Here is a 25,907-nt window from a genome sequence, read left to right as displayed (position 1 = left end):
ACTGAAAAAGCTACATTTAGCATGCCTTATATTGTATCTGTTCGATCCGTAGTCATATAGTGCAATTCAGTCATCTGCTTGTCCGCCAGAGGCTCTTTGCAGCTGATTATTTGGTTAAATGGAGGTTAGATAACCCTGTGTTCCGACAGAAAGGGCAGCATTACTGGAAATATATCCCACTTCCAAGTGCTCATTATTGCAAGCGAGGATTTGTGAAGTTACATTAAGCTGATGTTTCAGCTGTTGCTCACATAATGAAGGGCATTATCCATGCAGATGGGTTTTAGACAGGCAGATCTGAGTATCTAGGGTATTAGAAAGTTAGAACATTCTCTGTTATATTTTATTTTTAGAGATTACAGATGGTCATGCATACATACTCGACATACTTCCACGCAAAAAAAATGCTAATAACGGACCAAAGCAACACTTCTCCTCCACCCGGAATCCATATAAAACCAGAGATTAGTAAAGGGTTTACTCTGCATTTAATGGATTACTACTATATTCCAAAGTGTGTACATTACATTAAATTATATTTGTGTTATAGTGTGTGTGCAGGCATAAACACATAATGGATAAGAGCATTAGTGAATACATTTACTATACAGTATGTGTTGGGGGTAACATTTTACAGAGAGTGCTTTTCACATTGTATACATTAGTACACACAGGCAGGCCGATGAGGTCATATGGGTGTGTGTATGGGCTACTCTGATGGCAGGAGAGAATAGCAGCATCATTATCCTGGCTGTTAGTGAGGTGGACTGTTATGTAAGTGACAGGTTGGAATTTCATCATCGTGGCTCTGGGACACAGGGTCAGGGCTAAGTAACATCCGGATGGAGACAAAATGAGGCTGGAGGGACGAAGAGCTGCAGGGAAAACTGCCAAGAAAGATGAATGGAGAGATAGTTTTAGGGAGGTATAATGGGTATGAGAAGGAAAAAGATGGGAGGACATCAGAAATGACCGGGAGAGGTGCAAATGCAACTGTCAAAATGTAATTATATGGGCACCAATTGTTAAATTCAATACCAGAGCATTTTAATCTTTATTTACTCTGGGTGGTCTGGCTGAGAGTAAAGCTGTTTTTTCAGGAACGCCCTGCTAAAGCTCCCACATTTTGAAATAGTCTTACAGGTCTTACAGTCTTACCTTTCTTTTGAAAGAAGAAAATGAGACAGTCTTACATTTTATTTGTCTGTAATTAAAACTAATAAATGAGTTTGAATCCATGGAATTTGAATTATAATACTTGGATATCCAATGCTAGGCATGCTTGCGTGTACTTTACACACAATTACATTACTTTCATGGCAGTATTTTGAAAAATCCAGCTAAATTTTGATCCATTTTTTGCTGTCCAAAAGTGAGAATTTGTATAAGTGTGCAGAAGGTAGTAATGGCTGCAAAACCCCTGTTACACTGAGTTACATAATACACATTACTAGGAAGTAGGTTTTGTGCATGCCCAGTGCCACACTAACTAAATTATTGAAGCAATGTGTGCTTGCATTGAACATAAAACACTCAGTACCTTTGGTCTGTATCAGCTCTCTGGCTTTAAGCCAGCAACAATACGTTTTTTGGCTCTAATGATGCCAGGTGCAGAAAGATATCACCTAATTTACACTTTAAAACTGTATGCTCCTTTATTAGACATGTTAAATTTGTATGTTACATACTCACTAAATGAGCTAATTTGCTATTGATTACATCATTTGACAGATTTTCTACTTACAGTAATTACATCTACTGCCTCATGTTCATCTGATGACACACCTGTCTCGGGCTTTGTTTGCTTATTCGTCAACACGGTAACGAGACATATCAGCAGAAACTGGCAAGCAAACAGACTAGTCTGTTTAAGCTCAGGAATGATTTAAAGGAAGAGAACACCTGCTGCCTGCCCTCCTTTACTCATCACTGTCACATCAGTGTTTGTTCTCAGTTTAATGAGACAGGATCTTTGCTGTATACAGTGAGTGTTTTCACCCTCTGACAGCCATTCAAACTGCTAATAATACAGAAAAAAAGAGACATGACATCAAGTTAACAACATCTGGTAACACTATCTGTAATAATACAATCTTTTAAAATGCAGAACAGATGAGAAAGCAGGAGATATATACATCAGTGGAAATTTTTAGACAATTATGTACAACAAATTGTGTGTAATTGCTGTGAAATGTGTTACATTTGGGTATTTGTTACTAGTATAAAAAAGGAGCAGTCATACCCCAACTCCCCTTTCTTCCCTTAAGGTTCCTAAATCCTGGCAGTTACTCTTTGTGTACAATAAGTGCAAGTGCGCTTGTGTGTATCTGATGTGACAGACACGTGCCTATAGTAAGTGTGTGTTCACTGAACAAATTACTGCAGTGGGGTGCTGTTACTAACAAGCCCTCTTTCAGTGCCATTTCCTGGTAGAACAGAGAGTCTCTTTTTTTTTTTCCTAACACAATGTCGTTATTCCAGGTTCTCTAGAGACATTTTCCTGGAGCCAGGAGAAACTGGATCCTCCCCTAACCTTGGAGTCAGAGAGTTGTGCCCAGAATCAAGATGGCTGAGCTAAAGTTTCAGATCTGGATCCTGGGCTGCCCAGACGCCTGGCGTTTTTGTAGGAGACAGACTGGCAGGCACAAAGCCACTTTTCAGAGTCCCATGGCAGGCAGTAATAGACACTGGGCTGGTTTGAATCTTGCATCCAAGTCTCAGTATACTGTGAGTTATACGACTAGCCAGTTTCCATTCGGAACAAAAAGCAGCTATATCTTTATACAGCAGCTGGCTTTGCACACATTTACAGTTCTGCCAACTCTTCAGAAGATTTCTTCTGAATGAGTTTAAAGTGCCTCAAAGGGTTTTGCCCTGCAGGTACGTTTTGCCTCTAAGCACAGATCCTACATAAAAAAATCTGCAATACAAATGTGTGATTAATGGTCAAGTTGACATGAGAGCAGTTTCTACCCCAACCACAAATACATTTGTACTTATTAATAGTGATTCAAGGTTTAGACAACTGGAGAAACATGTTGCAGATAGAAAACCAAGGATATATCAACAAGGGAAGTACTGTCCTTGGAGTAAAAGGCTTTATGGAGCTGTCCAAGCCTTCCGCTCCCTTGTTGGTTTCCAGGATGAGAAAATATTAAAGGGTATAAATCCCTAAAACAGTGTCATTTATATCCTCATGTTTCCATGGCTGGTATATCCTCGTGGAAGTATTCTGAATTTGCTCAAAATATCAGTCCAAGTTCGAGTAAATCCAAGTTAGATCCAGGAGAACAGAATGGTTCTCTCCTGTAGATAAAATCTGCTTTGTGATGATGATAATAAGGTTCCAGGAAGCATCCCATGCTGGTTAAGTTCCTCTAGTACGATACCACACAGTACCTTCATATTTCCATGTTTCCTCAGTCTGTCAGTTTGTGTACATAGTTGACAGGAAAGGTCCCACCCCTGGATGGGTCCCCCTCTATGTGACCAACCTGTTAGGATAAAAAACAAATATGAAAAGTTGATGTTATATATTTCACAATGCAAGTTACTGTGGAGTAAGTTACTGTCACAGTGTGACAGAAAGAGCAATGAACAAGGTACTGTACTGAAATTGTAGTTGCACTTACCCACCAGTGGGAGTCATTAGTGGCTGTGACCACAATGATCTCATCTTTGAAAAAGGCAAGCTGTTCAGAGCTGACGGCTCTGCAGTCTACCAAAGCCTTGACACGCTTCTGATGAGGCCTACTGCCAGAAACCTGGAGGAGACATGTAATATATTTCTCAGTGTGCCACCAGCAAATTTATACTGACTGTGAAATCTCACAAGATTTTCTCTGAATCCCCAGAGAAAAAAAAACCCAGTACTCTCAAATTGAAGACATGGAGGACTGAACACAATAGAAAGATGTTTCTGTGTGGTTGTACCATGGCGTTCCTGCGAGGTCGTGGGGCACATGTCACAGCAGGTGAGGATGACGGGGCTGCAGCGGGAGTTGGGGCGAGACCCAGACTATTCCCCACCAGACTGCAGTACAGCTCCTCCTGGCTGCCCACACAGCTGGGAGACAACACACCACACTTTCCCTGGCTGCCTCCTCCACTGCTGGTCCGACGGTATGATGTGGTCTTCTCTGAACTGCAAAAGGTTGCAGAAGTCACATGAAAGTACAGTTGTTAATACTGATCAAAACTGGGATGAGCTGGATAAATTCTTTAATCTGTGTGTTAATAAAGCTTGTCTTAAGGATGGTTTTTAACAGAAATGTGTACACAAACCATGGCTGTGCTGACTTACCTGACAGGCCCTATGTGGCTCTGAGAGGATGTTGGCGTGACGCTTTGAGATGCAGAGCTAGCACCAGGTTGAACCTCCCAGGTCTGCCTCTGTCCCCTCAGCAGACCTCCCTGTCCGTGGGGAGACCTAGGAGGTCTTCCACCTTGGCCTTGGTTCTCTGTGTTGGGTGAAGGAGGGCTGTGTCTGGCCTGTGTCTGGGGACTGGAGGAGTGGGAGGCCGGGTTAGAGCTGCGTCTTGGATGGGGGTTGCCTTCCTGTGTTGTGACCGAGATCTGGGGGTCTGAGCGACCTGTAGAGGGAAAACAGAAGTGAAAGAGTAGAACAAAAGCAGCACTGTATATTTGTAGTTTTGTTTGAGTCACCCAGTTATTCTAAAACAAGTGTGATACAGAGCTTAGCGTTAAGCTTTAAATCTTTTATTTAAACTGGCACCATACATTTTCTTAACTCGATTTTAATTCCACTTCCTCCAACCTTTTTATGCAAATTGTACCATGAATATATGATACAACACTCACTTAAATACCTGTTGTTGATATCTGATTTCTTTTACTTGCTTTTAATTGCTTTTTTAACTGTTGTTTACAGTTGTGATGAATAAAGGTTTAACTGAGATAAAGGAGGACTGGTAAGGATAGAAGGTTTTAATAATTCAGATCCAGCTTACCTCTTTGTATGGATTTAGCAGGCAGTGGTGGTGGCATTGATGCTCCAGCGGGGGCGCTGTTGGCCGGAGGATTTCTGTAGAGGAAGTCTAGGTTTTCATATGTCTGACAAGGCCTGCTACCGGCATTACCGTTCGCACAATTAGCCACACTCCAGCGGGCGAAAGAAGCTCCACCACCTCCATTTGAGGACAGAGGGGACCGGTTTTTAGGTAATGGGCTCACCTGGAAGAGAGTGGGAGGAAGCACAAAGTTAATTTCTAGCTTGGAAAACCCCTATAATATACTTCTCCAAATTATCTACAGGCTTTTTTGGATGAGAGATAAAGTCAGTAATGAGATAAGCTGGGTGGGTGTGATGTTTACCTTCTCATCCAGGTCATCCTCACTGTCATAGAACTCCTGAGACTGAGTCTCCCACATGAACTCCACGTGGATCTGAGAGTTGAACTTCCCATTCTGGGCCAGCTCCAACTAAAACACACACACACACACACACAAACACTCAGAATACTCTTATCCACACATTACACTTATTCAGTACTACACACATGATAGTCAGGATCAACTATGGTGAAGTAACTGTGTACTTTTTGATGAGCTTCAAACTAACTACCCCCACAGTTTTGCTGGTTTAATTGCAGTTTGCTTGTTTTATTTCTGCTTGTAGGCTGTTCTTGGGTTGCAGTTTTTTGGTTTGAGGCTGAAGGAAGTACAAATATTTTATTGTTTCTTTATTAGCTGGCAGAGCTTTTGAGGTCAACACAATGAGACAATGGAAAGTGTATATTATGGTCAACTAAGCAATTTTAGGGAAATCACTTGGGTCACATAAATGTGCCATGGGTTAAGCAGATGACAATTTTTAAATTAGGGGAAGTTTCAAAAAGTGAAAATGAAAATCAATTTTCAGAGATGGTTAAATTAAACCACTGGAAGATATAAATGCAGTTTTTGGATAAACAGTCACCTCAAGAAAAAAATAAATTAATTTAGTCTTTTAGGAAGAGGGTACATTTTAAAGCAGCTTACTTGTGTAACCTTTTTCAGTTTCTACACACCAAGACTATAAAACAACACTGTGCACAATAAAACAGGATATTACACAAGACAGGTCGGCTTCAGGAGAGCAGATGGCCGGTAAGAAAATAAAACCAGTTTATAAATGATACACTCTGGGACCTGATGAGAATAGGATTCCTTGCTCTGGGAGTGAGTCCTTAGCCAAGCTTTGCTGCACAGGGAGTTGTTTTAAGGTAATATTTCCAGCTATGGAAGCTGTCCTGCTTTGTTTTTGAATTGACTTTGTGGTGGGTATTTTAATGTTGCAACTTGATTCCTTAGCTGAACTTACTTCCTGGCTGTGTGTGTTCTTTGTATGTATGAATTAAAATGTTTAAAAAGTTGAATTAAAAGAGGGAAAGTGAAGTTCTCACCAGCTCAACACACTGCGTGTGCTGCAGCCTCCTGGCGATGTCGAGAGCTGTCTCTCCTGATGAGTTCACTATAGGAAATGTGAAAGAATAAGAAGTTTAATTAATTACTGATTGCAGCGGTTGAAAGAGAAATTGAGTAAATGGTTAAAGGTTAAAAAGGTACCTGTGTGTAGGGCTGCCTTTGCTTTTAGCAGTAACTTTAGAGATTCAGGCTTGTGATGAAGGACACTATAGTGGAGAGCCGTGTTTCCTTCTGCTGTTCTCTTCTCCAGACAGTTGCTGTAGAATGAACATACAGACAGACGATGTCAAACTTTACTAAAGGAGAACAAGCAACTTCCAACACAAGTCTATCAAATGAGGTATGGATTATACTTGACAACTTGTTAGTGTCTGACCTGTTCTGGCAGAGGAAATCCACTAGCGCAAGAGAGCTTCTTTCTTCAAGACGCACAGCGAGATGGAGAGCTGTCTCTTTGATCCCCTTAAACAGGGATAAAAATAAAGAATATAAGTAAGGCCAAACTGTTCACCCTCAAGAGATATCCCATCTGTGCAAAACATTGTTGCCTTTAGAATCCATATAGTTTACTGTCAGTCACTGGACTAAAGTGTCTGAACGTTGTATCTAAGCCTAAGGACATGTTACTAGAATACCAGTGTAAGACTACAGTGAAACTTATGTCACAGGTTTCTTGTGCAAAACTCATCTGTATTGTGTGAACATCCCTACAACTTTAACCATTCTTTGTTGAAATGCAAAACAAGAAGAAGAAAGGAAAACAATCAGAAGAAAGGCAGAGTAGTGCACGCATAATTCAATGAGCTTGTCTCACTTGCTCTCAAGAGACGTGAGCTCTGACCTAAAAGCTGCAATAATAAACGAGGGCCGACCAACACAAACAAACACACACACACGTATATATACACACACTCGCACGCTGATGTCGGCTGTATTACGCACACAAGCTGCTTATGCTGAGCAGGAAGTGTGTGACAGGAGGGTAGAACGTGATAAAAGATGAGAGGATGAGCTGAGGAGACTTTAAGAGACAGCAGAGGCGGGGGAAACTAAATGAGAGGATAAGGAGAGAGAAAGACTGGATTAGAGGCCAAAGAGATGGGAGGGCCTCCGACTACCCACCCACATGAACCATGCACACAAGAGGGCAATTAACACATACTTCACATACTGTAACTATGCACGCACCTCCTACGTATACAGTATGTCGTGACATTTTTTTAACACTTGGGAGGATTTGTTACTATTTTTTGCCATTTCAGCCATTATTTTTAAGTGATAGGAACAAGTTTGAAGCTTTTTGAAACATCTCGTAAATGCATGTGTCGCTGTTAAACAAGCCAGGTGGACAGCTAATTTGTCACAAAATGAAAGGGGTTTATTACACCCATTCATTCACACTCATACACCCTGACAGGACACAGTTCAGGATGAAATGGCTGTGTGTGAATCTACATGCAGCTGTAAATTACTGTATCTTCACCTGTTCAACAGGTAGAGTGAGCGGTTTCGCCAGGTCTGCTCCCTCAGCGTAGAGCTGCAGAAGAGAAGTGAGGTCTCGACTCCTCACGGTGTCATACAGCCGGCCAGGATCAGCTTCCTCTCTACGCAGGACGTACCGACGCTCAGCGTACTTTGCCACAATGTACTCCTTTCTGGCATTCCTGGTTGTTAAGGAAACATGTTTGAATGAAAAAAATACAATAAATATAAAAATCACTTTGTTGTCAAGAAATGTTAATACCTTTTGAACAATGAAATTGATGATTTAAAAGACTCACATGTCACTTTGTGGCAATGGTTTGACATTGTCATTTGGAAGGCCCGCCTCCATGATGTCATTGAATCGGGTGTTCCCAATACTGACAGCCAACTGTGACACACAAACACAGCCACAAATATGTGATATGAAGACATTTCAATGAAAGGCAGACAGTTACATAAGTTCTGTAATTAGGCAATCCTGACTTTTAAGAATCCACCAACCCTGTGTGTCTGTTTTTGTGTGTGTTTGTGTGTGTACAGTGTGTTTGTATGTGTGCATTTAGTACCAATAGTTCAGAGGTGCTCAGTAAGTCCAAAGTGAGGGACTGGATCCTGGAGTAGTGGACACCCAGCTCTCTGTGGATCCCTGAGCACTCTATACAAGTCAGGATGCCAAGATTTGTTGACAGCCATGTTGGATCTAAGATAAACAAAGCAAAAAAAAAGTCAACAGACTGTTAGAAACACATACCTCTTGAAAAACACAGCTTAAATTGATAAATGTTGTTGTCATGAATCAATTCACACTAATAAAGAAATATATTACAGGTTAGAAAATGTTCATCTTGTGATATATTTCCATATTTTATTCTAAAATAATCATCAATTGGCTGACCTGGAGCTCCGCAGTCAGCGCAGGCCTCATTGCCCGGCATGTGTCGCAGCTCAGCGATGATGGCTCGGGAAAGTTCCTGGAGCCCACTGTCCTGGAGGTGGAGCTGATCTCCTCCTAAGGCTGTGTTCAGGGCCTCCTCCTTACTGTTCTGCAGTACCGACACCCAGCTGAAGAGGAAGCACACATACATAAAAGTTATTTGTTTTCCAAATTTTCACATTTGGTAATGGTTCTTTTGGAGGGGGGAAGCCACAGAAAAGTTGTGGCACCTGGGGAAACCAGGGGATCGATCATTTTGGTTTTTCCCTTTGCAGATCAAAAGTAGTCCACCATGTGGTTTCCATGTGTTTTTTTGCTCAGTTGTGTAGTCATAATTCATCATCATTCTCACTTTCTCAGCTTCATGTGTTTTCACCACCGAGACTCATACTGAAGCTCATGTCTTTCATTTCTGAAGCCCCGGTACTTTTCCGGACAAACTATTTCCAGTTCCATCTGTCCCTAAACTCACACAGCACATCACATCAAAGAGTCAGCCAGGAGGCCCACACACAAGGGAAGGGCACGGGACAGAAAAACCCCACATGCACTCCCCTCCATCCCCACATCACAACACAAAAAGTTCTCTTGCTTGCTGTCTGTGGCTAGAGAGAAGTCCCACCCAGCACCAGCTGGACCAGGGGTCTCCTAGAGGACAACTTTTTCTTCTAGCATCTTTCGGTTTTTCTCCCCTTCTGTCCTTTGTCAACCCTGCTTGTTCATCACTGCACACATCATCCGATCATATACTCCTCCATTTTACTAAACAATCTTAGTCTTTCTACTTAATTACCAGTGTTGCAACCCCTCTCTTCTTTCTGAATGCAGTCTTAGCTGTTCCTAACTGATCGTTATGCAGCTGCATTTCTTTCTTACACAGTGTGAAAATATAAGAGATAAGGAAGTAAATAAAGCTGATGTGCAACCTACAGTAGTTTCAATGCTTACATCATACATTCTTGCTCGTCTTCTGCCTGAAAATGGTATGTCCGATTATCTGTGGAGAAAGAGAAATAGTCATGAGATACTGTTGCTGGATCTTGAAAAATTAAATAAACAGGGGAGAGTTGAAATAACTGTAGCATGACTAGTGATGGTATGAAACAAGCATGAAGCAAAATAATCGCCTCTGTCTCACGTCACAACAGTTTCAATTAATCATGAGGAATTTTTGGCTTTCATCTCAAAGTGAAATGTGTCTGATCCCAATTTCTATTAATGTGAGCACCAAATAGGCACACAGCTGCACTGCAGATGACTCTTCAGGAATCTTTTAATGATGATAAGTTGAGGGTAAAGTGTAAGGGTCAAAAGTTAGGAATGAACCTACGAGTGACCAGGTCAAAGGTCCTCCTGTCCTCTGGGTCTGGCCGCACCTGACAGGTCAGGAGGTTCAATTTGGCTGGCGGTCGATTGATCTGAAGACAAACACACACGCTCATGTCAGTATGTATTGAAGAATCTTGGCAAAATTCACTTGACAAATGCACTTTGATCTCATGTATCGTCTTGAGAGGACAGTGTCGATAATTAGTCCTCACCGTACTGTGGGAGATAGTCAGGCAGCCAAATTTGACTCCACATTTCCTCTTCTGCCACACCTTTCTGATCCTGCAGGATAAAAATATAGATTTCAACCACATTATTACTACTTATAAAACTATGCTGACCGTGATCATTTCTTTGCAGTACAATAAGTGATGTACCCTTGGATTCAGTAATGGTACTACACACTGTGCTGGCCCAGCTTATTCACAGTGCTCCATTCTTGTTTTCATTATCTTGACTGAATCAAGTAAAATGGCTGTTCTGCTTCGTGTCACTGGCCTCAGGGAAGTTTACTCTCCTCCTGTCTCCCATTCGCCCTACTGAACCACATCCCCTCTCCTTATCACACTGTAATCTAGATCAATGTGTGTGTGTGTGTGTGTGTGTGTGTGTGTGTGTGTGTGTGTGTGTGTGTGTGTGTGTGTGTGTGTGCATGACGCAAAAGTTGGATCCGCTCCGTAAGCCAGTCTGCCAATAAGTTCCACAGGAGGGGCCCCTGCTTGAATCTTCATCTCACAATAATGAAGACCAGCTGGGGTAGATAAAGTTTGAGTTCCCCTGCCCTGCTCTCTTCATGCCTTACTTGCTCAATCTTCAACCAGCTCTAAAAGCTGCTGTCTTCAATAATAGTAATGAGCAGTGTTCATCACTTTGAAAATGTTGCAATTTATTTAAATATGAACAACTAAGCCCCTCAAGTTCTGTTCATTTTGATGTTAAAATGCATGTTGTTCTGACAACTATTAAGCAGCATGAAAAGTACACATTTAAATACTGTTTTACTCTATGTATTTTAAGTTTTGCTACTATTTTGTGTTATAACTGCTTGTAACATGACACCTGAACACTGTAACTAATGCTTTTACATACCCATCACTCTTCTTGAGCAGGAAGCCAGATTTTTCTGTCCCGTACTTCTTGTTGCCCTGTGGTTGGTGGATACTATACCCGTTGCCAGAGTTCTTCCTGTTCAGGTACTCCTGGGATACAGACAGAGATTTAGGTCTTCACTTCAAAGGTTTGAAGCCAGGCCTCATTCTCTGCAGACTACTCCGCAGATGATGAGGATTTAAAGCAAAGACAAAAGTAATCTGATGGTATCAAATAGCACTTAAAGCAAATATCCTAGACTTTTTAGGGCAACACAGGTTTTGTCTCTATTTTCTTGCAGTATAACTGAGGAACTTCTGGTACTTTTACAGTACTAGTCGATAGTTTCGACACAACTTCCCATTCATTTGAATGAGAAAGTGTGTCCAAACTTGTGACTGGTAATGTATACAGTATATAAAAAGGTTATAATGGTGCATTACGACTAAGAGTACCTCTTTCCCCTCCACTTGCAGAAGCAATCTAAGAGAATCCCTCAACTGAGTGAGTTGTTTCACTTCCTCGTCCTGGTCCAGGCGCACCTACAACACACACACACACACACACACACACACACACACACATACACACATACACACACACACACACCATAAAAATCTGTTTATTCAGTAATAAAACATAATTCGTTGGAAGAACAGAATGTTTTTGTTTTCTCTCATGTTTATTATATCATATGCACTCTTTTCTTGGTTTGTTTCCTAGAATTGGGTGTGGAATGACAATACTTCAGAGCTTTGTGTAGTGGTCTAAGTAATGCAGAACAGAGCTCAGAACTGGGGTGTGTAGTCCTAGGAGGTTGTGCTTTTTTGTATTAAAATACATCAGTTAAACTGAAATATTTCAGCATTTTTCATGGGAACCATAACACAGATATTGCCTCCATTCTTGAGGCTGAGGTCTGGCATGTCTGAGCAAGTATCTGGTCTGCCCATGCAGAACCAGAAAAACCTCTAACGTTCCCAACATCACAGTTAACAGCCTGTTTCCAGTGCTCTATCCAGAAAGGAAAAAGGCAAAATCTGTGCAGACTGGAAACCAGTCTGAGTGGTTGGAGAAAGAGGTGTGCACTAGGGAAAAAATGAAAATGAGAGATCCTTTCAGTTTCATCTTTTGGACATAGGGGAGGCATTTATGGGAAAAGACTCCAATAACAGTCTCTGCCTGTGGGTTCAGTTGGGGAGGGGGTGAGGGTTGTTCCAGAGAGGGAGAGAGGCTTAGGTTTTGGTTGTTGTTAAAAAAAGGAACATTGAAATAGTGCTATACGAGGCACTAAAACACCATGTGATTTACAGCCAAAGCTTTACTGTAAGTGCCTTCTTGGACAAAGTTTTACCTATTGTTGTGACTGAGCAAAGAGTGACAAATAAGGAAAACTGTGGTAAAATGTGTGTGGGTGGATTGATAACATCAATATGTACATGCATGTGTGCGTCTGTTTTAAGAAAACAACAGGCTGAGTCAATCACGACAACAGCAGCAAGAACAAACCCTTGAACCCCTTGATCTCCTTATCATGACAAATACTCCACTGAATTAATTAAAAAGCTGGATAATAACATTACCATTTCAAGACATAAAATGACTTACATTTAGCCCTATAAACAATGACTGCATCTAATACAAGCAGACAAACCAGCAGCAGTTTCTGTGTTTACCGTGTGAACAGAGGCAGCAAGCTTCTCGATGAAGGGAGCGAGATTCTCTGCAGCTTTTAAGCCATCCTGAAAGAAACTGAGATGAGAAAAAAGAACAAATGCTGAGTCATGATGGTACTTCAGTCCAAACATCCTCGTTTGCACCAAGCAAAACATCACATGCTGAAGCTGTATAAGCAGCTCTGCTACCACATAAAACCTTTGGTATGATTAAAATTGGTAAATGGTTAACAATGGTAATAATAGTTTGCAAAAGGAAGTAAAAACCAAAGAACCTCAACTATTATACAAAGTCCATTGCTAAAACCATGAGGTACAATCAAATCCATATGCTTTTTAGGCCAGGGAGAAGTCAAAACTGCATATACGACTGTTTTTCCTTGTTCTGATTTCACACCCTTGGCAACAAGCCAAAAAATGTAAGGTGATGTTGGCTGAGACTAACCTGAGCTGGGCCTGGAAATATTTGATGAGGCTCTGGAGAAGATCAGGGCCCTGACGCACCTTCAGCTCCTGGATCTTCAAAAGATACTGAAAGCATAAACACAGAGGGTTAAAAACATCAAACTACACATCTTTAATATCCTGATTTGAGCGTGTTTTGTAGTATGTGGCTGTTTGCTTTCTAGGACACTCTTCCACATTGTTTCAAAGGTCATGTGCCTTATTTCAACACTCTAGCCAGTCAATGAACCTTGTAGAAGGAAACTGGAAAGAGTAATCATTCAAAAAATTTGAATATGAACACACACATAGTGGTCGCCTTATTGTGAATAATTTCTATCCTATGAGGTTTTGAGTTATGTGGAAGGAATGACTGCATTGTCTTTGCTCCATAAAACCCAAGTCTCTATCCATCTGTCTTTGTGTAGCTGAAGCATGGAGAAGTGTTTTTGCTCTGTGTATATTTGTGTGCGTGTATGTGTGTGTGTGTCTCTGAGTGTTTGTGTGTATGCAGGGGGTGAGAATAAGACAGAAAGACGGAGGGGTGGAGCAGCTTACAAGTGGAAATTCCATTTTCCCTGCTTCTCCTCTTCATCTCAACAGCTGGTCTCAGTCAGGATTAGACCCTTTTTCTCAGGGTTTTCTCCAACTGTATGTGAATTAGTTACTCAGCTGAGATTACGCCACCTGTGTGTATAACAGCACTGCCGGTGCATTTCACAAGAAATTCATCTTTCAGGTGTGGGTCATAAAACAGTTTCATCCTCCTTTGAACTGCACTTTCTAATGTATATGACCCAGCTCTGCTATAACCCTGCAAGACTCAGCCAATTGGTTTGAATTTCTGAAACATGTTTTTTCATTAAAGTAACTCCTGGGCAGACACAAAAGGGATCAGCCCCGACCATCCAGTCGACCATGGATGGAATATGGAATCTACAAGGCAGACCACCCGTATGAACTAAATCAAGCCCACCTCAGGTATGTGAAAGGTGTCTGGGTCTGGTATTTTGACTGGCACAAATCCCCCACCTCACACATTTGCAGCTGAAAGGTCCGTCTCTCTCTCTCCATGTCCTCCCCTCCATCTGATCCCTCTGTCCTGATCAGCCCCAGCTGCCTGGTCTTCTCCTTCCTCTCCTTCTCCAGCTTCCCTCTAATGGGGGATGGAAAGAAGGAAAGACAGAAAGAGAGAGAGAAAAAAAAGGATGAAGGACTTTTTCAACCATACATATGCGTTCATTTTTACAAAGTGAATCAGATTTTTTAACTTGTAACTCTCGCTGTAATGATTAACTATTTGAGCATTTTAAGTGAGTGTTGCTCGGTTTCTTCCTGCCACAAACTTTTTTCCCCACTAACTCATTCACAATGTTTATACAGCAGGAGTGTGGAAGGAAGTTGGATAAAAGAAATAAAATATGGCAGAGCTGAAATCTCCTTGCAACATTATAAAACACATTAAACCACTGTCAGAATGAGATCAACTGATGTGTGCAAAGTGCAAGCACCTCAGTTTTATTTCATAGCGATGTAATAGAGTATGGCCATGGGGAATGAACTATTATCCTATTAACCGCTGCTGTTACACTAACTTCTGTGACCCAGTAAGACTAGCAAGAGCTGTAAATGTGTGGTGCGATTCTCCTAAAGCAATCACATCTGTTTCAGGATTTTCATCTCTCATGAAAGCAATTGAGGTTTGTAAATGAAGAGCTGGATTATAGTAACACACTATAAAGCCATGTGACTGGAGGGGGTGATGCACAAATAAGTGTAACAATATGGTTAATTACATTTTTATATCATACTCCTTCCAACTCTTCTCCATCTGTTTCTTAAGCTCCTGTTGAGAAGAGAAAAGGAGAGAAAGCAGGAGAAGAGAAGAGATCATGATTAATAAAATAACATCAAAAAGGTTAATAGTCATCAAACAGTCAGTTGATGTAGTATTTTACTAGTATTTTTCCTTAGGTAATAGGTATTAACTGGAACCAGACAGTTATTGCAGAGTAACATGATTACTCACATCATGCTAACTAGTCTGCTATCTGGTCAAACAGGATTTCAGAAGCAGTTACAGCAATGTTCACCTGTCGAATCAGCTGTTTTAAAAGACAGGGCAGTGACAGGAGCTTACAGAAGCATTAGTCTGTTATTACTCACTGGTCTGTTGCCATGACAAATCAAAAGGCCAAATACTGGGCACGGCTGATCTGCTCGGTATCGGACTGTCGCTCAGTCTTATTCATTAATCTGCATAAACAGCCTCATCTTATCCAATATCCTAGTGGGCTCAAATGTGTCTACAACACAGACAGAAAACATTATCTGCTTAAAGAGGAAATCCGCCCTGAAACTGATTTTACGTTGTGATATTTCAATCATTTTGGACATTAAAGTCAACATCTACAAACACAGACATCCGTCTTCCTCGGCTGCAAATCACAGCATCCTGAGTATGTGATATCATCAGATGGCCCTGTTTGAAAGTGAATTAGTGCCTGAATTTTTGTGTGTATTATTACATCTGAATTGTGTTTATTTAAATGTGGGGCTTTGGAAAACGTATACCAGTAGATTTAGCATGGGTGTTGCACTAAATGTTCCTTTATATATGTTATAGCTTGACAAAACCTTGATATTATATCATATTATAATAAAAGATCAGAAATGGTTATGTTGTCATAATTCTGGGATATACTGTACCTCATCCCACAGGCTAAATTACAGATAGTTTGCTGAAATTATGGGGCTATAGCAGAACAATGGCTGCTTGGATGTCACATCTATATTACTAAGAATCATTTCTCAAGATGTACTTGTGTGTAAATACCGGTGTACTTCTGCCAAAGAGTCGCAAAGTCGGTTTCTTTACTGTTCAAGTTCATAAATTAAAGCTGAACTATACAATTAGAAACTGGACAATACAGAAATAACTTGAAAGTGGATTTGATGTACTGTAGTCTCTCAGTCCTAAAACAAGACACTGAAAACAAGTCATCATCATATGTACAGCAGTTAATCCAACAAAAGGTTTTATAAGTATTTGATGAATATGTACTGAAAACTAGACTCACTAATCTGCTGTCCCGGAGCTCTGACTTCAGAACATTTTCCAATGGAAAGGCCATGATGTTGTTGAGGTTTTGCACCTGAAGCATGTAAAAGGAATACAGAGAGTTAAAAACACCCCACATAACATTACAGACGGCCCTCATCTCCTGTAATACAAACATACTCATATGTTTTACACTCTTATCTCCCTATGGACTTACATTTCTGGGAATGAGTGTGCATAACCATAAAAACATGGTGATTCAGTCATTTTGAACTGGTGAGTCATCAAGTCAAGAAAACACTGGACAATAATTAATAATACAAAGTAAGGTTTTTGGATCCAAGTGGGAGCATGATGCAATGGTTTTTATAACTGTTTTGTGCACAGTAAAGTGGAAGTTGAGATTAATTTGAGGTTTGGATAGAGATCAGATGATGTGGGGAGAATGAATCACAAAACAAGCAGCATAACTCCAATAGGTTTTGCTTTACAGTAATACATAATTATCATTTAATTCCCCCAAGGAAATACATAACAACTTTAATTAGGCATGCAACATGGCTCATAAATTATGGCCCCATATGTCTTAGTTGACCATTGTCCCTGCAGTCTTTCCATGGATCCTGGTAGATGACAAAGCTGTGTCCTGCTCTTGATATAAATAATGTACAACTACTTCCGTGAGCTGGCTGCTGAGCTGACCTTGATATATTGACACAAAGGCCTGGAGACTTGTTTTAGTTGGCATCCATAAAGCTTGGTTAACTAATATATAATACATGGACACTGGGACATGCCTACTCCCAAAGTGTCAACATGTCCAGAGGACACGAATCAATGCACACATGCCTGTATTAACACACAGACAATGGGGCATGCACACAGTCAAACACACACAAACACACACACACAAACACACACACACGGACACACTTTGGTTGATTTTGCAGTTCAGCTCTTTAAATCACACTACTGTTAGCCTTTTGGACCCACTTCCTCTTCACATCTGTAAGGCCTGTAGTCCCCTGTGCCTTTGATTGACACATTGGAGGGAGGGAGTATGAGACGAGACGGTGTGTGTGTTGACTCACACATGGAGGTCTGGGATGAATTATCATCGCCATAGAAACTATCAGTGGGAGGGTTCCGGAGTGCCCCGGCTTTTGGAGTCAAAAGGCGTGAGCACGCAGCTGTTGAAAACTCCCTCCCTCCGTGCATTCATGCACGCACGCGGCTGCACACACACTTCTCGCACTGCCCCAATAAACAAACACACGCCCGACATCCTATTCAGGCATATTTGGTTGTTTGCCACCTGCTGCTGTTTGGCATGAACATTATCTAAATTTAGTTGATTTATTTCTTACTTCTCAGAAATTTTGGGGGGTTTTGGAGAAACGTTAAGAGACCAGCTTCTCTTTCCTCTTTTTGTTTTGTCTTTTATTTCCATCTAGTCTCTCTTGTGTCTCACAAGGTTGTGTGTGCGTGGTGAACTTTATAGTTAAGACAGCTAATTTGAGAAAACCTTTCTCCTTTCCCTTTCCTATCCCCTTTGTCTCCAAACTCTTCTCTTTTCTCACCAGATTTTTGAAGAGGGCAGTGACCTCTCTGGTGAAAACAGCCAGGTTGAGGAAGCCTGTGGAGACTTCGTTGTTGTCTTGGGTCAGGTGGCTATTCCCCATGTTCTCCAGTACCTCAAGATACTGCTCCTTGATCTCCGCATGGTCTGAAAAACAACACACATGCACACAGAGTCAATGGAGACACAGTCAGTAAAAAGTGACTTCAGTTAGATGTGCAGAAAATCAGAAAAAGGGCAGACTGACTTGCCTCATTGCAGTGCGTGTATTTAACAAGACACGCATGTGGGATAAATTAGTACTGGTTTCCACCCATCCTGGTGCAAGAGAGAGGCAAATATATAGAGACTCATGTTTCTCTAAGACTTTTCCAAGGGTCATGACCTCAGTGGACTCTCAGTCTGCTTAATTTCTGTGGAAAGGCTGACGGAAAGAGTCTGAACTCCAACTGGCACCAGATTGATTTACACTGTGTTAACACATTGTGCCAACAAAAATGGGCACAACTACATAAAATGTCATATGGAAATGTCTCAGGCGACTTTCGGAAACCAAAACATGAAGGTTAAGACAGAATATTTTGTTAGTCGTTGTGGTCCAAGAATTTAAAGGAACATATGGACCAAACATCAGCAGAAGTGCCCATAGCAGACTAAACAGACACAAGCGAGTTCATCTTTTCTGTGCCAGTTTCCACTCTTAAAAGACAAACACAGAATGGTGAACTGACCGTAGCCGGGAGAAAGAATCGCACTAACTGGCTGAGAAGCGAAAGTGGAACATTTTGTATGACAGCGAAATTGTGAATTTAAGGAAAGAATGTAGACGAACTGCAGGATGGAAGAGAGAGAGTAATTGAAAAAAGAAATGAAGTGGCGAGCAGGAACACTGAGTCCCTGCGGCTGCATGGTCCTTAAAATAAAGTATAATACTGCAACAAACAACATACACGCATCTATCAAACAACAAACAGCTGAGTCACAGAGGAGCTCAGAGGATGATTTTACAGCTGACCTTTAACTACCAGATGCCAGCAGAGCAACTCAACTCTTTCACTCCTCTGCCAGAACACACACAGACTCACAGCACAAGCCACAGCATCTTGGCAGAAAAGTGGTGCTTAGTGGTTTATGGGAATAGAGGACGAAAGTAGAGAATATCTCGCTATGTATGTGCGTGTGTGTTTTTGCATGTGTGACACAGTAACGGGCCATCAGACCTGTGCGAGGAAGGAGGGGGAGTATGTCTGTGTCTGTATGTGTGGTGAGTCAGACTGTCGATCCGTGATTAACACAGAGACTGATTAAGGAGTTCAACAACATAATGAGCGAAGGGGAGGGGCTCCCATCGTCACATTACTGGAACTACCCCACATGATTCTACTTAGATACAGAGGAAGAAAAAGGGAAGGAGAAGGAATAATCATAGAGCACTTCTTTCCAACTACTATACTCCTGCTGACCATATCTGGTTGCTTAATTCTGGGCAGCTGGCTCTCTGACTCATTTTTGACTCAAAACTATGAGTTGAAGCCTCGAAATGGGAAGCAGGCTTGTAAGTGAGTTCAGAAAAACAACTTCAGGATATGTTATGCAGTGCCTCTGTTTCTCCCGCGCATTTTTGAGGTGAACACTCACATCTTATGCATGTTCACATCTGGGAGATCGATGGCAGGATTTGGTGATGTAGACCGACATGACACACAGTCACAAAACATTTACTAAGTGAAACCACAGCTCTGTCATGTCGCTGTGAAGTGAGCACCTCGTTGTTGCCAAAACCGCACATACCATTTACCTTAATACAGACACACCACACAAAACCATCCGCGCTGTATCAATGTAAACACAATCACCCATCTACCCACGCACCCTAGTCCCATAACAAGGGGCCTCACTTATAAACATCACGGCCCACAACCAGCTTGATGATGTCATCTGAACCAGGCTTGAGCAATTAATTATGTGGCGGCTCCCCTACGGGCTGAACAGCTCATCCTGCCATAACAGAGGCTGACCTTTATTTAAAAAATTGGCTGCCGAGTTTACAAGCTTCATTTCTTCACTTCTTATCAGTTATCAAAGGTTGTAATGTAGTAATGTGTTACGCATGAAAGTTTAACCGCGGAGATAATAGCTTGACAAAACAATCCCAACTATAGGTCACTCGATTTACTAGCTTTTCCTTGAACTTTGTCCTATATCACATGGTTCATCCATTGACAAAAACTCTCATGTCAAACTTCTTTTTAAGGTCAACAATGAACTTTGATGCTTAACTTACAGTCAACACAGAAGAGAAACCCTACTGCGTTGGATGAAACCGTAACATCTACGGAACTTGCATGTCAACATATCCATCTCCATGACAAATGAGCAAACTCCATCCACTCAGGAAACCGTGTTATGAAGCTAAAAGCTCCAGAAAAGGCTAATATCTGGACCTCGAGTTGGGACTGTTTTGTTAATCTAGTAATGTATTGTGTGCATGAGACTATAGACTATAGTCTGCTACATAATGAAACTTACTAAGTCCAGAAGTATGGATAGCTTTGATCATCTTCTTCATTTTCTGTAGAGTTGTGTGGTCCATCTCCAGAGACTGCAAAAAACAGTGGGACAAAAATCAAGAAAGTTTAAAAAACATGATTGAATTTGAAATGAATCAACTCTTGGTATCAGGGAATATATACTTTTATAATGCACACCTTCCCGCTCGCTTGGGTGAGAAAGTGTGTCCAAACTTTTGACTGGTGCTGTATATTTTCTGGTCATCCAATTGAGAAACAATTTACAAATAAAATAATCTGATGGGAGTGCCCATCGTCAATATTCCAGTCAATTAAGGGTTAAAGGTTAAGCAAAGTACACAAATCCTGTAAATCCAATATTGCCATACAACCGTCCGGTTCCTTGACTTGCAACACTGTCTGGAATGGCGTTATACACCCAGAGATAATAAGGAGTGATGAGTATGGAAGTAGTTAGAGACTTATGCTTATGGCTGAGCTTCATTTTCTCACGGTGTGTGACTAAGGTGAACAGGTGAGTCAGCACTTGCTAGCAACACAATCACTTGCACCATCACGTACAACTCAGAATGATGCTGTCTGACTGTCACTTTTCAGGTTCAAACAACACTGTCTTACATTGACACCAGACTTAGAGCAGGAAGAAAGCCTGGCAAGGAAGGAAGCCACGTAAACATGACACACGATGGAGACAAGATGCAGACAGTCAATTGGCTTCATTGTATTTGTATAATCAATGTCTTCTGAACCAACAAGGTCTGAAACTACATCTTGTTTTTTTCTCCTCACACAGGCCACTTGTTTCACCGAGCTAGACATGTGGCACCCACCTACGTCAGGAACAGCCACCAGAAATAGTTTTAATGAGCCAGTAATCTTGACTTAACAGAGACTCTGCCTTGTTAGATGGTGTTGTTTACACACACCAATCCTTCCTGGTCAAGTCCACTCCCTAAGTGTTAGTTCCCAAATTAAAAGGTGGTGTGTGTGTTTTGTAATTCTGCAGACAATGAATGGGAAAGTGATTTAATGGAGACTGGAGATGGGAGTTGCTGGCCACCGCCGCCTCTGCTGCTGCTGTAGTTTCCTCTGCTTGGTAAGTTGGAAACACAGTGGAAACAAACCGGTGCAGGCCAACAAAACAAGTTGCGTTTGTTGAATTTCGTGAAATCAATCTCAGCACACAGACGCACAGACAGGCTGACAAATCCACCCGTCAGTCGAGACACAAACTGTCAAACAAGCAGACACGTAAACACAGGAACACATTCCCATTCTGGGAAAAGGTAATGAGCTCCACCTGAAAGTCTGCTGAGAAACTACAGTGTCTTTTTGTGCCTGCATGGGTGGCTGTGTACACCTGCTGTCAGGGCATGTGTGCAACTACTGGCAGCAGAGTTTAATATTTCATGACGAGCTGATATGTGATCCTTATTTACCACATTAACCAGGCATGATGACACACTGAACTGCATGAAAACCTACAGCATACCATGTCAACATGTTCACCATTTAGAAAACTTAACATCTGTTTCTAAAAAAAAATATTGGGAGTGACATGAAACCCATTATAGCTTATAGCTATAGAAAATGAAACCATTCCTTATCCCTGCCTTTCTCCCTTTATCGTTGTCTCTAATCAGGAGTAACAAGCAACTGAGTGTGTGTATGGTTAAATGGTGTGTCTGTCTCCCCGCCTGCCACCATTAACCACAATCATGCCCACACATTACCCCAGCTATTAATCAAGCTTGTCCCTGCTGAGCAGACCAAACATAATAACTATATATCTATCTATCTATCTATACAGGGATTTACATTTGTGTGCGCGTCTGTCTGTCTGTGTGCACATGTGTAGGATTCCAGCGTGTCCCTCCCCAGAGCAGCTATTCCAGCTATGTATTTTCCAGTGTGTCATGGCCATAAATAAGGACATTAGCCCAAGATAAATACATCAGACAGCTGCCTAAGACTAGTCTCTTTATAAAACCTGGACACTACTCCATTTATGCTCAGCAGCCACGGTTTCTGGCCTGAAAAGTCCAAAGACTGAAGACCTTTTATGTCTGATATGCTTTATTGAACTCCCTGCATTAGGTGGTGAAGTATCAATTGGATCCCATCATTTAATAGCATTAGGATACCCGAACTATGAACATATATAAATTAATTATTGCTGTAGAGCAACCACTGCATCAGAAACTGTATAATTTTTCCCACATGCTGAATATCTCATTTATCTCAATATCTAAATTTGTAACTGCAAAACCATGATGATTCAAACTAATGTGAGCTGGAACTGAATGCAGAAAATCCATCTTGAGCTACGGTGGAAGAGTGAAACCGTAATGTTTTGTCACAAGGAAGACGGACAAGGAAGGATCGCCTTGTGTGCACACTTGGATTATTTGTTTTATGGCAGAGTTCATTGCAGACTCCCTGTGTTTCCTACTTTGCCCGAGAAGCTTTGGGAGAACAAATTTCAAACAAACCTAAAAGCGAAATACACACAGAGTGAGAGAAAAAGACCTTCAATAGGCCTTGAGCCAAAGTGCCAGTTCAAACAGACAAAATGCATAAACCGGCCCTCATGGGCATGCTTGCAAACACCGTGCATGCACAGTTACTCACAAACACAATATCTTTTTTTTTTTCTGTCAAAGGGCTACATTTCTTCGTGGCATGTGCGTGTTATGTGTGTTTCCCATCTGATTTCCACGAGATGGAAAACAAGGCCAAGTAAACTTCTCTGCATGCAACATTACCTCATGTAACCTTTTTTTCTTTTCAGCCGGACCAGGCCAGCCTGAATCACAATGCATGCTAACATCCAGCCTTTCCTGAAGGCAGTACAAGTGCAGCAGCAACCACCACACACACACACAAATTGATAAGCAGTGCTAAAGCCAATAACCACTTTTGTGTGTCAGAGTTTATGAAAATGGTGCAAACACACTTATGAACCATCAACCTGTACCTGAATCTTAATCCCCTGACCTAACAGCAAGTAAAAGCATCCTGGTCACCCCCAAAATCATCACACCCACAGACATGTGCATGTTGCCCGAACACACTGTAAATTTGTGCTGAAAGAAAAACCTTACACCTGCATTTTTGTACATCTACCCCTTTGGAATTTGCCAGTTTTGGATAGCAACTGTGGGAATTCAATTACTGTGTTGTAAAAGCAGGGCCACAGCTGTGCTCACCTGGAAACTATGCTTAACAAGAAAAGGAAGGAAAAAACTTGTAAAATGTTTCATCTTTACTCTGCCTGCCCTGCTGTAGAGATTCTGCCAACGCTGTCAACTAAAAGTAGGCTTGGTGAGTGTAAATCACTTATCATTCAGTCTGAGCTACGTGCATATGTTTGGCAATATGAACAGGTAAACAGACAAAAGGTGAGTGTGTCTCTCTGTACAGCCCCGTCCACCTCTCTTCTCTCTTTCTCTCACCTCCTCCACGACTGAAACGGTGTTCCGACAGTCGCTCATTTTGGACTGAAAACTTGACGTCCCTGGCGAAGACAAATCCTCGTTTGTCAGGACCACAAAGTCCGAAATGCTTATTCGCTCCGGCATGTTTGGAACGAAAACGGGTCCGACAGTCACTGAGGAGAAAAGTAAGCAAAAGTTTCACGCGCGCATTTAATTCCCATTTGAAGGAAAGGTCGCAGTCATCTCCTCCTCCTCTGTGTGGAAACTGCAAAAAAACTGTATTCCCCAGAGTGTTTCGGTTCCTAAAAAACAGTGTCTTCGAGATGGGAAGTTGTCTAAAACCTGACCTGGGCTCTGACCGAGTTTAGACTCGACTCTGCGAATGTGTGCGCGTGGAGGTGCGCCAGCGCGCTATTGTGCGCCCAGCGAGGGAGGGAGCAAACTCCATCATCACGTGGGAATGTTTGTGCTTTCTGGCACACTGCGGAGAGAGAGAAGAGAGAGAGAGAGAGAGAGTGTGTGTGTGTCTTTACCTTCGTCTCTTTCATTCTTACTTCTCATTTCTATGCATACTCCAGAGAGTCTGCAGTGTGGTCGCCATGGATATGCAGAAAGCCTCATTCACAGACTTAACTAAAGGGGAGGAATGTCAATGGATGAGGTGATGGTGCTGAGGGAAAGGATTGCACTAAGGCATATAAGGAAAACTCTGCAGCCTGCACTTTTACCAGACATATCATGAGTAAAAAAGGAGTATTTTTTATGTTAAGTACTCAGATTTTGCACAATTTAAACATGCAGCACAACACATCATATCACACATGTATCACATCTCAACCACATCTGTGCAGCTGTGAAACTCAAGAAGAAAATTATATGTGCACTGCTCTTTAATCAGGAGTTTGAAGGTGTAAAGCCTCATAGGGTACTTTGGCTTGCACCTTGATCCTTTTGGCTGAGGCTCCAAATCTGCTTCCTCTTCCTTTTCATCTGATGAAAAGACGTTGAGGGAGGACTTCTGAAGCCCCTCCCCACTGACCTTCTCTTGAAGTCATCTGGCAGAGTGAAAGAAAAGGAAAGAGCGCATCAGAGAGGTGGAAAAAAAACGACTTTGTGTTGAGTGAAAAACATACAGTATATCTCCTGCATGCCTGGCATTGTCAAGCCTGTCAATTCAAAGAAAAGAGGTGTATCATTGAACCTTTGCCTTGGGGAGAGCTGTGATTCAATACACTATGAAGTGCAGATGGGTGATTTTCGGAAGCCGCATCAAATACAGTGGCTCCCTTTGGTTTCACCTCAAAACCACACATTTGCCAACATTAGCTTCATAAAGGGAAAGTTAGTCCCAGCTCTATATGCAACTTGAGGTTGTCTTGAGCATATTAATCCAAGGAAAAAAAATAGACACAGTGTGTGGTAAAAAGGGTTTTATCTGTTCTCTGGAACTACTTATTACTGTCACTCAGTGAATAGTGGAGAATAGATGTTGTGTCTTAACTGTGCACGCTCACAGTGGTGCTGTGTTTATATTCACAAAGATGAACAAACTCCTTTTTGTGTCGCCAGTTCTTCATCTTGCAAATAACTCTGGCACACCAAAACGCACAGGCACAGCAAGTGATATCTTTGTGTTGTACTTTCACACACACACACACACAAGAAACCTTTAAAGTGAAAGCTTTAAGGAGTGGTTATCAAACATGTTCTTCTGGAAGCACAAAGTGAAAATTTACTGGGAGACCAAACAAATACCCTTCGTGTTTTTCCTTACAAGTTAAGGCAGTGCGCCATTCAAAATATGCAGTGAAATCTCCAGAGGAAAATCTGGAAAACGCTATCTTCAACCTATTAATCATTAAGAAAAACGCCTACTCTGATAAGAAAGCGAGGACACGCGACAAATTCCAAACAAT

At 41.6% G+C, this 25,907-nt stretch overlaps 1 protein-coding gene across 1 annotated transcript; it reads right to left on the bottom strand.

The window, feature by feature from the left end:
* Positions 1-469: 469 nt before the first annotated feature.
* asap3 (ArfGAP with SH3 domain, ankyrin repeat and PH domain 3) lies at positions 470-24,410 on the bottom strand. Its single transcript, XM_067613359.1, has 26 exons — positions 24,010-24,410; positions 20,553-20,625; positions 18,025-18,170; positions 16,464-16,538; positions 15,180-15,229; positions 14,416-14,539; positions 13,385-13,470; positions 12,940-13,015; positions 11,719-11,805; positions 11,264-11,373; positions 10,387-10,456; positions 10,176-10,263; positions 9,794-9,842; positions 8,807-8,973; positions 8,478-8,611; positions 8,208-8,299; positions 7,910-8,090; positions 6,803-6,888; positions 6,568-6,683; positions 6,405-6,472; positions 5,335-5,442; positions 4,971-5,193; positions 4,304-4,592; positions 3,934-4,144; positions 3,633-3,764; positions 470-3,494 (listed from the first exon to the last, which is right to left on the bottom strand). Exons 1-26 carry the CDS (start codon positions 24,133-24,135, stop codon positions 3,420-3,422), a joined length of 3,042 nt encoding a protein of 1,013 aa, XP_067469460.1. The 5' UTR covers positions 24,136-24,410; the 3' UTR covers positions 470-3,419.
* Between the last annotated feature and the right edge of the window lie 1,497 nt (positions 24,411-25,907).

This window comes from Thunnus thynnus, chromosome 16 (genome assembly GCF_963924715.1).
Source record: "Thunnus thynnus chromosome 16, fThuThy2.1, whole genome shotgun sequence".
NCBI lineage: Eukaryota > Metazoa > Chordata > Actinopteri > Scombriformes > Scombridae > Thunnus > Thunnus thynnus.
This window is presented reverse-complemented; position numbering and strand designations above follow the sequence as displayed.

Excerpts from the sequence above, each read along its gene's own strand:
- asap3 (XM_067613359.1), bottom strand. The coding sequence starts at position 24,135 with ATGCCGGAGCGAATAAGCATTTCGGACTTTGTGGTCCTGACAAACGAG. Across the intron at positions 8,612-8,806 it reads CGCTGACTGCGGAGCTCCAG|ATCCAACATGGCTGTCAACA; the intron begins GTCAGCCAATTG and ends TGTTTATCTTAG. Across the intron at positions 8,300-8,477 it reads TGAGCACCTCTGAACTATTG|TTGGCTGTCAGTATTGGGAA; the intron begins GTACTAAATGCA and ends TGTGTGTCACAG.